The sequence below is a fragment of the Lagenorhynchus albirostris genome, chromosome 2, assembly GCF_949774975.1.
Source record: "Lagenorhynchus albirostris chromosome 2, mLagAlb1.1, whole genome shotgun sequence".
NCBI classification, from domain to species: domain Eukaryota; kingdom Metazoa; phylum Chordata; class Mammalia; order Artiodactyla; family Delphinidae; genus Lagenorhynchus; species Lagenorhynchus albirostris.
In genome coordinates this window covers 125,718,610-125,732,427 of record NC_083096.1, presented here as the reverse complement: position 1 = coordinate 125,732,427, position 13,818 = coordinate 125,718,610, and the positions used below count along the sequence as shown (strand labels likewise).

Genomic DNA, 13,818 nt, shown 5'->3' with positions numbered 1-13,818 from the left:
GAAGGGAGCACGACACACTGTCAAAGCAATGGCTGTTTGCTTTTACATTTCAAAGGCCTCAAATGCACCACCCAGATGCCAACATTATTATAGCATTTAGAATTCAATAGCTTCTTTCATAAACTTGTGCAGTTAATAACAAACTTACGACTCAATTCCCAAGGGAAATTCCTGGCTCATGGCTATGGTGGCTTTAAACGTTTTCTTACTCTCTTTGCACACCAGTTCTCTACCCAGATGAGGAGCTCTAAAATGAAAAAGGAAAAAAGAAAGAAAGAAAGAAAGAAAGAAAATATTAGGAAATTTTTTCCACATGCTGTCATCTTCCCAAGAAGAATCTGTCATCTTCCAATGACATTCATTAGTATTTCAACTTTTCTTACTCTGATAGAAATAAAATTATGCTAAAAGGGAATGAAACGTATAATAAATGAGGCAAGGGTAACAAAGAAAATAGCAAAGCATAAAAGTTCAGAAGAATATGATCAAAACCCAGAAAATTTCATGTTGAATTTTAATAATCACTATTTTTAATAACAAAGCAAATCTATAGAAAAAAACAACCTTTAAAAATATTTTGTATCTTTTAAATCACTTATTCAATTCAACCTCTTACTGTCTATGGTTCTCAGCACTGATCAATAAGAAGTGATATAAAGAATACAGAATTTTACATTACTTGTAGAATATTATAAGATGGAAACATTTTAGAGAAGTTAGAAAAAGTATAACAATAAACCTTTCAACATAAAAAAAAAAAAGACAACTTCTTACTAAGCATGAGGGTAGGTAATATTTTATTCTCCACCAAAAGAATATTTTCTACAAAGGACTGTATTTTCTTTGACATGGGCAGCCAGAAAAAAATTCTTATTTATTTATTCATTCAAAATAAACCATTCATTCATCATTCTTTTATTCAATAAGTACTTACTGGATACAAAAACTATGTAATAGGTACTCTACTAAGTATTAGCAATATAACATTAAGCAAACATCTTGGGTAAGCATAGTAAGAAGTAGTCTGGCACAGGCTGAAACAAAGAGATCACGACAGGAGATGAGCTTGGAAAGGCAAAAAGTAGATAAACAATGAGTAGCCTTGCAAAAGACTCTGGATAATAACAGAATATAAAGTTCATCATACAGTGCAAAAACTCAAATAAGCAACTGTATTGGGCAAGTCCTCATATTTCCTTAGAACAATGTCCTATAGGTTTTTTGGTGTATATAAATTGGCAAGAGGGATGTAAAAAGAAGGCTCTACAACTTATTCAAAAAGAGAATGTAACTGGGGATGCTTCTCCCTCATCATGCTTCATCCATATATATATATATTTTTTTTGTGGTACGCGGGCCTCTCACTGTTGTGGCCTCTCCTGTTGCAGAGCACAGGCTCCGGACGTGCAGGCTCAGCAGCCATGCTCACGGGCCCAGCCGCTCCGCAGCATGTGGGATCTTTCCGGACCGGGGCACAAACCCATGTCCCCTGCATCAGCAGGCGGACTCTCAACCACTGTGCCACCAGGGAAGCCCCTTCATCCATATTTTTAAAAGGAAAAAGAACTGCTTCAGATGAAACTATACTAGTGATTCTCTGTAAAAAAAATTTTATGCCTAAATATTCATGTTTTTACTAATTTTTCTAAAAACCAAAGAATATATAAACAAACAAAACAACACTTACTTTCCATTTTCAGAAGATATATATTCTTCCCATGTAATAGTGTTCTGAGGAGGAGGGGTAAGGGACTGTCTTCGAATTGGCTGCCAAAAAATAACAAACAGAGAGGGGGAGAGAGAGAGAAAGAAAGATACAGAGACAGAGACAAAGAGGGAGGGAGAAAAGAAAATTATATTTTTTAAAATATAAAATTAAAACATACAATAAACTATAATCTACTTAATCTCTTCAATATAATGCTTTAAGAGGTTATTCTGAGATACTTCCATGGTGATGTAAGGTCCAATAATATTAATTATCATTTTTTAAATCTCAAATAAAAAGAAAAGTGTCAAAGTAGTAAAATCCATTCATTCAATGTCTATTTTTTTGTTTTTGTTTTGTTTTGTTTTTAATTTATTTATTTTTGGCTGTGTTGGGTCTTCACTGCTGTGCATGGGCTTTCTCTAGTTGCAGCGAGCAGGGGCTACTCTTCATTGCGGTGCGCGGGCTCTCACCACGGTGGCTTCTCTTGTTGTGGAGCATGGCCTGTGTCCCCTGCATTGTCAGGCGGATTCTTAACCACTGCGCCACCAGGGAAGCCCCATTCGATGTTTTAATCATCTAAAATGTCCCTGGCATTATGCTAGATGCTGAACGTGGGAACTACAGAGAAGTATAAAAACTAATCCTGACTTCACAGAGTTTACAATTCAAAGTTGGAAAGAAAAAACACATACAAACATGAATAGTTAATCAGGAATACAAAGTATTAAATGATTAAAGATCAAATGAGCTTACAAAAAACTGAGTAATACAGGGGTTCAGAAAAGAGAGCAGTTTTCTATAGACAATAAATCGAGACTAGGGGATTGAGGCTCAAATTTAAATGCAAAGAAAATAAAAAGAATATTTTGGACAGAGAAAATTAACAGTGAAAACACTAGATTGATTTGAACTAGGGAGGAAAGTTCAAAAGGGAGATCAACAACAGTGGCAAAGGTCATATCAGATTTAAAACTTACACCTCATCTTTGTTAACTAAGAGCTTGGATCACAATAGAATGAATTGGCAATAAAGAACTAAGGGAGTGGCAGTAGAAATCGAAAATTGCTAAGGAAAAACCACAAACTGTAGAGCAAAAGGGCAATAAGTGAAAGACATAAATAACAAAATGAACAGTAACACTGGGAGAGGATTCCATTCAGAGAAGTATAGTTTTGAATATAATGAGTTTAAGATGTTAATAGGCAGCATATTAGAGTTGTTAAAATCAAGGATTTTGAAGACACAAAAATGAACTGGAATCCCACCCAGCTCCACTACCTGGTAGTTGTGTGAATTGGGGCATGTTATTTATATTATTGTCAATTTAATTCACCTGCAAAATGGGAATATGACCACCCAACTCATAGTTAAGAATTCAAGGAGACAGTGTATGGAAAATCTTAGTGCCTAGCACAGTATAAAGGATTCAGTAAATAATAGTAACTATTTTATACTTGGAAGTTCCTAGAGGGCAGTTACCAAAAGAAAAGGAGAGAAATCATATTTAGAGATAATGGTTTAAGAATTCTCTAACTAAATGAAAAGTAATAAAACAGAGGACTGATGACTGAGTCCTAAAAACTACACAGTTTTGCCAGGGGGGAGGGCGGAGAGGACAGAAGGGAGCCAGATATTAATCAATAAGGGAAAAGTAAAAAACATAGCATCAAGTATCATGACAAGATACAAGACAAGTATCAAGTATCATGACAAGATGCAAGACAAGTATCGTGGAAGTGAAAAGGCTGTTTCAATATCATGACAAAGACTTTAAAGGGAAAGAAGCCTGAAAAAAAGGCCACAGATTTTGTTGGTTAGAAATCATTGATGATCTCTGAGTAGCAACAGAAGAATAGGGGAAGAAGGGAAACTAACAGTTTTTGAGCATCAGGCAATATGAAAGATGACGTTCTGCCCTTGAGAAGTTTACAAAGAGACACACAGGAAGTAGATAATTATAATCCAGGATGGGTGTGCTATGATAGAGGGATCAAGAGGATGGCATAAAAGCACTGAGAAGAGGTTTCTCTGACCCAGATTGGGGTAGCCAAAAAGATGTGCCAGCAATGGTGGTTCCTGGTGGAGAAGTCTAAGAGAAAGAGAACAAAATAACCAAATGAAGGACATTGAGAAAAGTACAATGGTGAGAAAAAGCATGCTGTACTGGGAAACTACAAGTGTGGTGCTATTTTTCCCTTCATGTGTAGCATACATGAAGGAAAAATAGCAAGATACAAGGTAAGAGGGCAAGACACAGAAGAGAAAAAGTAGTTTGAAAGGGTTTTGTGCACTAAGTAGATTGTATTTTACTCAGAAAGCAATGGACGAATATTTTGAGCAATATAATGTTTTAGAACACAAACGTTGGAGCCAGACTGACCAAATCCTGGCTTTGCCAATTACTAGCTGACTTTGGACAAATTATTTAACCTCTTTTGTCTCAGTTTAGTCAACTACATAACCTCAGAGGGTCGTTGTAAGGATAAAACTGGCTTGTTAACATAAAATACTTAAAATAGTGCCTGACACATAGTAAATATTCTATACATTTTAGTTATTGAGGCTTTACATAGTTCAATCTATTTCAGAGAGGTCACTCTGGTAGCAGTGAGTAAGTTAGGAAGCTATCTCAGTAATCCAAATGAGAAATGATAAGCTATTTCAAAATGGAAGAAGAGAAATAGATTCATGAGATCTTTAGGATTTTGTAATCGATTAGACACAGAGGTTAAGGAAAGCTAAGAAGTCCAAGGACAAATTTCAGATTGCTGGTTTGGGTAATGGTAGTAGATAATGGTGTTACCACTCAAGACAGAGAAAATAAGAAGAATGAAAAAACTGATCAGATTTAAACATACTAAATCTTAGATACCTATGTTTATCCAAGTGGAGGTAGGCAAAATACTATAGATTTGGTAATTAAGAGACAAGTCAGAATTGAAGGTATATATTGGGTGACAGTTACTAGTTTATGTGGTAACTGAAGCATCAGGTATGTATCTAACAATGAGACATTAGAGAATACTAACTGTCTACTCAATCAATAATCTATCTCCTGTTCTTTGTTGTAAAAGAACCTCCCTACCAATTTTTGGCTGGACACATGACTTCCTAGATTAAAGACTTCTAGATATCTTTACAGCTAGCTAAATTAGTTACACCTAAGTTCTAACCAATGGGATTTGAGCAGTGATGTATGCAACTTCTGACTGGGTACTCAAACAGAACAGGCATGTCCTCTCTTTCCTAATTACTATTAGCAATTATCATTCCTAATGGTTGGAATGCTAAACAGGTAATAAAACATCGTATACCATGTGAATGAGGGCCAGGTCCTAGAAATGGTAGAGAAATAAGACCAAAAAAAAAAAAAAAAAAAAGCTAGGTCTGAGATTAACTCACAGAACAAAGAAACCATATAAACTCAGATTTTTCCATGAGAGAAAAATAAACTCCTGTCTTGTTTAGGTTACTGTTATAATCAGCCAAAATTATATCATAACCAATACCAAATATGATATATAAAATGTGATACTACACACAATAGTATGGCATGTGGCAATGGCTATTAACAGAATGACAAATGGGCTTAATAGGTAGTGACTGTCATAAATATTGTGGCAAAACATTAGGTAAAACAGTGTCTTGTGATCCTGCAGAAGGCAGACAAGCTAATAGAAGCTGTAACAAACAGAAGAAATGACTGAAAAAATTTACCACTGATGCTCCAACCCAGAAAGGTTAATCACACCTCCACCCAAATCTCTATCTAACTAAGCAGATCATGGTCAATTTCTCTTTCAGAGCACTGCTTAAAATCGTCTACTCTTTTGTCTACTCTTGCTTCCAGTCTATTTAATACCTATATATATTTAATACCTGTATATACATTTGGCTATAACTGAGTGTTTATATATATATATAAAATTATATATATATATTAAATCACATATATATTATCATATATATATATATATAAAATATATATATATTATCATAGTAAAGACTCATTTTCCTGGCATGATTAGATAATGTGGCATGTCATATAAGTATATTTTTCCAGGTAATAAAATTCTCTAAGCAGTTTCTACTATTGCCAATAGAATTCTTTCTAAACTATACATTACACATTCCCCATCTTAGTAGAGACTGTAATGAATCTCATTTAACCTTCCACTGAGCACTTTACTTCATCATTATGAATATCAGTTATTATATTTTAATAAGGTCTTTCTTAGTTTATGTTTATTCTAATTGATCCTTTGTTATATACTGATACTCACAGCTGAACCCATCAGTGTTCCCACTATACTGTTCCCATAACTATCTAATGAAACAGGAAGACATGAAGGCTGCCACAGGACACCAGATGGCTTTCTAAGTTTATTTCCCTAAGTCAGTGGGCTCTGTAACTAAAATGAAATCAAACCTTTCCTACATAATTAAATGCAAACTTTTAATGCCTGTTTTTCTTGAAGCATATACGAAATAGTTTTGATTTATTGCTAGATTTGCTGAATTCTAATATTTTATATGGCAAAATTTTCTGGAAGTTTAACACATTCATGTATTTTATATCTATATATTCTTATTTTGATTTTATATATTAAAAAAGTACTAATCACTAATAGAGTTTAACTCAATATTCTGTATGTATAGCTTGCATACAATTAATGCTTTTATCAATGACTGTCTAAGGTATAAATGGGGCATTACTCCCCCCTCCAACAATAATTGGTTAGAACAAAGTGAAAAAAAGCACCAAAAGTGGAGGAGCAAGTGTCCATAACTTAAGAATTTCTGAGCACTTAAATTTTACTATAAAAAATATTGTCAAAAATATATACTAAATATTAGAACTGTCTGGAAAGAAGAGGGAAAAGAAGGAGTAGAAATGGCAAAACTAGTTAAAAGGCAAATAATTACTTCCAAGTGTTACCTATAAGCTATTTCTTATAGAAATTAAAACAAATATTTGTCTGAAAAAAAAAACTCAAAAGCTATTCATTTAGAATAAAGAACATAAATGTATTCTGAAAAGGACATACATTTTTAAGAACTGAGATTCTATTAAAATGTGGCTTTAAAATATAATATTTTCAGGAATTCCCTGGCGGTCCAGTAGTTAGGATTCCACGCTTTCACTGCCAAGGGTGCAGGTTCAATCCCTGGTTGGGGAACTAAGATCCCACAAGCCGCACAACATGGCCAAAAATATATATATATGTGTACATATATATATATATATATATATGTATATATATATAATATTTTCATGTCTTTTGAAAACAATCATAATAGTCATACATATTTTCTAAGTTCTTGAAATTTTCAATAATGTTCCAAACCCAAAAACATGCTTTTTACTAATGTGTTCTCTATACATCATTAAAAAAAACACCACAATACTGATTTTGACTACTTTTACCAATAGCAACGTTCTCTCATTCCTTTTACAACTTCAACTTCACAATATTTTGTAAGAATTGCTAAGACGTGTTGAAAATCTGGTTACACACAAAGATGAGACTTTAACAAAGGCAATCTGGGAAGCAATATACTTAGCCCAAGAACAAGAACTTGGGGTAAGGGTCCAAGAATCAAAACCCATCTTTGCTACTTATAGCTTTGTGACTTCAGATATATTAATTTCTTTAAACCTCATTTTCCTTTCTATACAATTGGGCAATGATAGTTATCTCATTAGGTCACTGTGATAATTAAAAATTAAATGAGATGATATATGAAAAAATACCTCACACAATGCCCAGGAACTATTTCCTTTGATCTGATCAGAAGTCAGAAGCTTAATTATTTAATTCATATTATTTTGTTTTATTATATAGACATCTGGGATTAAACTATGTTTTAATTTCAACATGCCAAACTATATGTGATTAAAATGTCATTTAAAGACCCCTTTACCAATTCAAGTGCATCAAGTTACAATCTCTGCCCTAAAGAAAATAAATTTGTGTACTCATCCCAAAATGGTTTGCTGCCAAAATTAAACAAAGGTAGCAATAAGCACCACCACAACAAAATCATTTTTTAAAAAAGAACTGTTATAAAATTTAAATCACAATATAGTCCAAAGAAATGTTCTTTATGTCTGGTTAACAATGGGAAAGGGTAACAGCTTTGTCAAAAGATTAGGCTCATCATTCCCTCTCTTCAATCCATCTCCATTTCTATTTCCTGAGCATATCACATCCTATTACCTCCTACTGATGGAGAGATCAGCAAATACCAGGAGGCTTCTGGAAAATAAAGTCTAGTGAGGCTCTAACCCAAGGACAAAAGAAAAATGAGGACTGCAAAGAGGATCTGGCAGGAAGGGGACACGATCACACTAAACTGGATCACAATTTTAACTTAAACATTTAATGTGGCTTCTTAAGCACTTTACATCCTATACTCACTTAACTAAACTATGGTTGATTCACTCAACACATAAACTTTCTAAACATTAAGATAAATTTGCTGGCACACACGTGATGAATTAGTTGAGAGCTGGCATACTATTCTGAAAAGTTTGTCTATCCTGAAAATGCAATCTGGCACAATACCATAGGGGAGGGGCTAAACATTCAAGGAATTCAAGTCTCCACATAGTAGCCTTTCATCTTTTTCTGACTGTGACTCACATTTTACACTATAACCCAGCAGTCACACATATGCAAGTAGACACAACATACACCCCTGACACTATTGTTTCATAAAGTAATAAGGACCCATACTATGTGCTCTAGTTTTTCCTTATTATCTGAATTTAGATTCTACTTCAAAAAAAAAAAAGTGGGGGTCACAGCCCACAAATTGAATTCATAATCCACTAAAGGGTCCCAATCCTAGAAAACACTGCTATAAAAAATGTAGTAAAATGTTAACATTTGGGAATCATTTTTTTTCTGGTTTTAAAGTCTAAAATTGTTAAAATAAAAAAAAATTTAAGAAACCCTCCAATTCATCTTACTAGGGAAATAAGATTATAGAGCCAAGTTACCTTGTCTCATATAGCTATGCAGTTCCATGATTTCCCTCCCCTTTTCCTACTGTCACACAATTCTTTGCATGTACCATGTTTTCAATAAATACATGCTGAATAAAAAAATTATGGGAAGGTATAGGCTAGAAATCACTTCATAAAGTAGGTAGATTTTTAGCCAGGTCTTCACAGCAGCAGAAGATTTCAGTTGGTGAAGTAGGAAAAAATATATATATATATGCAAAGGGACATGGATTAAAAATTACACCAGGTTTCATGCTTACAAAACGATTTTAATCTATTTATTAGTGAAGACTCAAAGATCAAGAACAGGTTCACAAAAAATCACCAAAGACTGTATCACAGAAAAATAAAAGGTGATACATGGTAAACAAAACCTATGAGCATACTTATATAAACTCACTGAATGCCAGGAATGAAGTCTACCCCCTCTCTCTTTAGAACATTATAAATTAAGAAAAGTAAAAGTTATACCTCAAAATTCTGCTCCATTATGTTTCCACCTTTACTCAAACTCTCCATAATGGCTTTATTTCGAAGAATATCTTCTTCACTGAGATGTTCTCTTCTTTTTCTTGATTCTAAAACAAGTCCATTCACCAGATAAAAGTCGGCCAAAAAGTTTCCTACCCTTTCCTAAAGCAAAATCAAATATTTCAAAATAATAAAGTTTATCTTAGATTTTTTTAAAATTTTGAAGTAATACACAGTTTCTTCATAAACATATAACATTTAGATGTAAATAAATATTCCTCTGGTACTTGAAATTATCAAATTATCTTATACATTCTATTAAGCTAAAAAATACATAAAATTACACATTTCAAATTTGTAAAGGAAAATTTAAAACACACAAGATGTATGGTAGTTAATCTGCAAATGAATTAAGTGTAAGTAAAAACAACACATAGTATTCCTTTAGAATCTACTCCCAAGTAGCACAAAACTATCTGACAACTTAATTTAGCTAATAGTCAAATATCATGAGTTACAAGGAGGGGTCAGGGATAATTAATGTTCCCATTTTATAGATAGAAAAAAATGGAATAAAAAGAAATAAAAATTTCTAGTACAACTAAAATTAATTACCTGTTCCAGTATTCTCTAACAGGCCCAAACTTCAAATTACAGTTGCTTGCTTCTTTCAACGGTGGGAGAACAACCAAGTAGTTTTGCTCATCAATATAATTATGTATTTATATTATGAATTGGGGATAGGGAAACTCAAATGGATTAAAAGGACATCAAGAAAAGAGGGCTCCTTCAACATTAACCTTCACCTTTTTCCAGACCCACAGGTGGTCAGAGTTTGAAATAACTTACCTCAAAAAACATGATCAGTAACTACTGAAAATAAGCTTCCCATTTCTACCTGCATGCAGATCACTTGCTCTCCTCTTGCTGCTGTTTTCTGGCATTCCAAAACTAAGTGTTTATTGTTGCTTCCATTTCCACCTTGCTTTTGGTGGCTTCCTTACCAGTCATTAGAAAGCAAGGCATTCTGTACCTGTTTCTACCTACAAAATGGGAACCATAAGCATTACTGACTCCCTCCTTACCTGTCAAAGACTTAAGAAGATCACCTAGACACTCTTCAAGAGCTTTGAGCTGCTTAGCAGTAGCACTAGATGAACAGCAGCTTCAATTTTTATCTTCTCTTGAAGTGATCCTTCTAATGCTGTCCAGAAGAACAGAGTACAAACAAATAAGACTTCAAGCCAACAAATGGATTGCAATGTAGGATCTCACAACTGGGAATCCTATAATGGTACTTGTTGCCAAATAGGCTTAGAGAGGAAAATTGATGAACCTAGATCTCACAGTGAGAATTTTTCTGTGGTTGGGAAACACTCAAGTGATAATGATCAATTTTTGAAATCTTATAATGAAAAAGCATTTATTAAAAATAAATCATATCAATAAAAAAATTTAAATGTATATTCCCCATAATCCAGCCATTCCATTTCTTGCTATCTATAAAAGACAATGCAAAGGCATGTAAAAGGATAGTAAACATAACATCATTTATAGTGGGAGAAAACTGGACACAAATGTGTGTCCATCTAAATGTTCAAAAATAAGAGACTGGATAAATAAATTACAACATATCCATACTATGGAATACTATGCAGTTGCTAAAAAGAACGAAGTAATACTACTGAAAAGAAAACACTTCTAAGACATTGGGGGAAAAAAAGTTGCAAAACAATACATAAAATGACACTTTATGAAAAATAAACCTATCAATCATAAATAGATATTTATGTACATAAAGCATAAAGAAAGGTCTGGGGGATATACAGCTGGATAACCTTCTGCAAAGGACTCTGGGATTGTGAGTAGTGGTCAAGGGAGATTTTTCAGCTTTATGTGTAAGACTGTGTGGTGGTGAATTTTATGTCAGTTTGCCTAGACTATGATGTCCAACTGTTCAATCAAACACCAGTCTAGATGTTGCTACAAAGGCTTTTTCTTTTTTTTGGCTGTGCTGTACAGCTTGCAGGATCTTAGTTCCCCAACGAGGGATTGAACCCAGGCCACAGTGGTGAAAGCACTGAGTCCTAACCACTGGACCACCAGGGAATTCCATGAAGGCATTTTTTAGATTAATTAAAGTTTACATCAGCAGACTTGAAGTAAAGCAGATTACCCTCCATAATATGGAAAGGCCATATCCAATCAAATGTAGGCCTTAAGAGCAAAGACTAAGGTTTCCCAAAGGAAAAGCAATTCTGCCTCAAGACTGCAACACAGAAACCCTGCCTGAGATTCTAGCCTGCAGATTTCAAACTCAAGACCATATCAACTCTCCCCTGAATTTCCAGCCTGCTAGACTGCTCTAAAAATTTCAGACTTACCAGCCTCTACATTCACACAAGCTAACTCCTTAAAATAAATCAATCTCTCCCTCACCCTTCTCTCCTACTGTCTATAGGTGTATATACATCTATATGCAGATATATACACATACACAGAGAGATACAGAACTCCTACTGATTTTGTTTCTCAAAGAACCCTATTACAGGCTATTTTTGTCTTTCTAATGAGGATATATTCATTTCTACTGTGTGTAATAAAAGATAAATAGAATTCTTAAAATCTTCGCCCTTACCTAATGTGTTACTTATCCTTGACTTTACAATTTTATAAGATGCTTCTTCATACATGCAACTAAAAAATGTTTGAATATATTTTGAACATATTATATTTGAAATATTATATATTTTATAACCTCTTGCTGACAGATGAAATGGGAATTATGGAAAGAATTTACAATTCACTAATGGGGAAACCACCACTGAGATTTAATTTAATTACAGTGTTGTAGAAATGTAAGCTTATTTAATTTTAGTCAAATATATGGAATACTGAGGGACAGATACTGGGTAAGTAAATAGTTTAAAATTCTAAAAGAAGAAAGAAAAAAGGTCCAGAGAAATGAATTTAAAAGTATATGCTTCTCTGTGGTCTTCCTAAGAAAAAAAGCATTAGAAATATAATGGAACCATGTGAAGACATTGTTCCCTGTATAATAACAAGGCAACAAACAACAAGAATATTTTTCAACATAAAATTCAAATGAACTAAACTTTCTCTCCTGGCTTCTCCTATCTTCCAACTCTGTAACCAACCAATATAATTCCCTATTTGGGTTCAAAGAGAAGAGAATAAACTACTTGAAAACAGGTAAGTAAGACACTTCTTTCTACCTGTATTTCCATCACATTATTTTGACAACATTAAATACTAAACAATTTTTAAAGTGTAAAAATCTCGATTTGCACATACTGTTTTATCTTCCCGAAAAAGCCATCCTGTTTGGGCACGCGTGAAAGAAATTGATTTGGTTGATAAAGTTGCAGAGTAAATATCACTACTCATTAAAATGTCAACCTCTTCTTCTGTTTCCATCTCTGATTCCTGGGGTGGGGGCAAAAGGTAAATATAAGAATCTAGGTTTTCAGAGGTTTTTAGCGCCACATATGAAAATGTCAACAATTAAAACGTTACAGGTTTCAAAAAACAAAAAGGACCAATTCTAAAAAAATGTGAAGTGCTAGTTACTCTAAAAACAATTACAGAAGTGTAAACTTCATATAACTAAATAAGTTAGAATTATAACTAATTATGAATCTAAAAATACAGGACACATAAAAAGGGTACTCACACTCTTCCAGATATGTAATGGAAACAATACTAGATTACCCATTACAGAAGTACAAAGTATGCAGAGTAATTGTAAAAGATTACTTTAAGAATTAAGTAGACACGTCTGAGACAAAATGCCTGTAAGAAGGTTTTGTTTTCTTTAAGTATGGATGAATCTTACTTTAGTTCTTTTTAATCTAAAGACCCACCACTATGAGCCTTTCTTTCCCAATAGTTTTAAGTGGAAGGAAGGAAGGGAAGGAGGAAAGGAGAGAGGTGATAAGGAAGGAAAAAAGGAAAGGAGGCCACATGGGATCTTCTCTATACACCTTATAGAAAGAAAAGAAATCCATAAATATCAACTCATAATTTCCAAACTCAATTAGCAGCCTTGCTTCAACATATTCCCCAGTGCTGGCATAAAATAATTGATCGATAATTATTTTTTAAAAGAGAAAGCTTTGTGCTTGTTTCAGGGACAGAAAACTAAGAGATCAGGTACAGAAGAGTAAATGAGTAGGCATTAGATGAGGCTCTATTCTAAATATAATAGGCCAAGAGAGATTCTCTGATATTTAGGACCCCAGAATCCGAAGAAAAGAGGGAGAAAAAAGGCAGAAACTAGAGAGTTGACTGGAGAATGAGAACCATCCATAAGGTTTCCAATAAGTAGAGGCTCTATTTTCCCTACCTCCTGATTTCTAGATTCCCAGGAGGCCCATTTTCTATTCGTCACCACAAACTTTCACCCAGATATAGCCCATTTCCTTCACCCTTACAAGTGAGGGATAGAAAATCTTGACATTAATGCTAAGGCTGTAACAGGTGAAAATGTATTCCTGGTAACCCAAACTAATTCTGAACACAATTTCCTAAAGAGAAATTTTGACTGGCATAGATTGTACAGAACTGTTAACCATCATGATGTAAATATATTACAAATCAATT

General features: G+C 33.8%; 1 protein-coding gene across 1 annotated transcript in view; it reads right to left on the bottom strand.

Annotated features, from left to right (window-relative positions):
- The window catches only part of ANKRD13C (ankyrin repeat domain 13C), an 81,084-nt gene that overhangs the window by 12,719 nt on the left and 54,547 nt on the right, over nucleotides 1–13,818 (bottom strand). The window contains exons 8-11 of the mRNA XM_060139755.1: nucleotides 12,511–12,642; nucleotides 9,196–9,357; nucleotides 1,688–1,767; nucleotides 149–247 (exon numbers count right to left, since the gene is read on the bottom strand). Coding sequence (XP_059995738.1) covers nucleotides 149–247; nucleotides 1,688–1,767; nucleotides 9,196–9,357; nucleotides 12,511–12,642 — 473 coding nt within the window. The remainder of the gene's footprint in view (nucleotides 1–148; nucleotides 248–1,687; nucleotides 1,768–9,195; nucleotides 9,358–12,510; nucleotides 12,643–13,818) is intronic.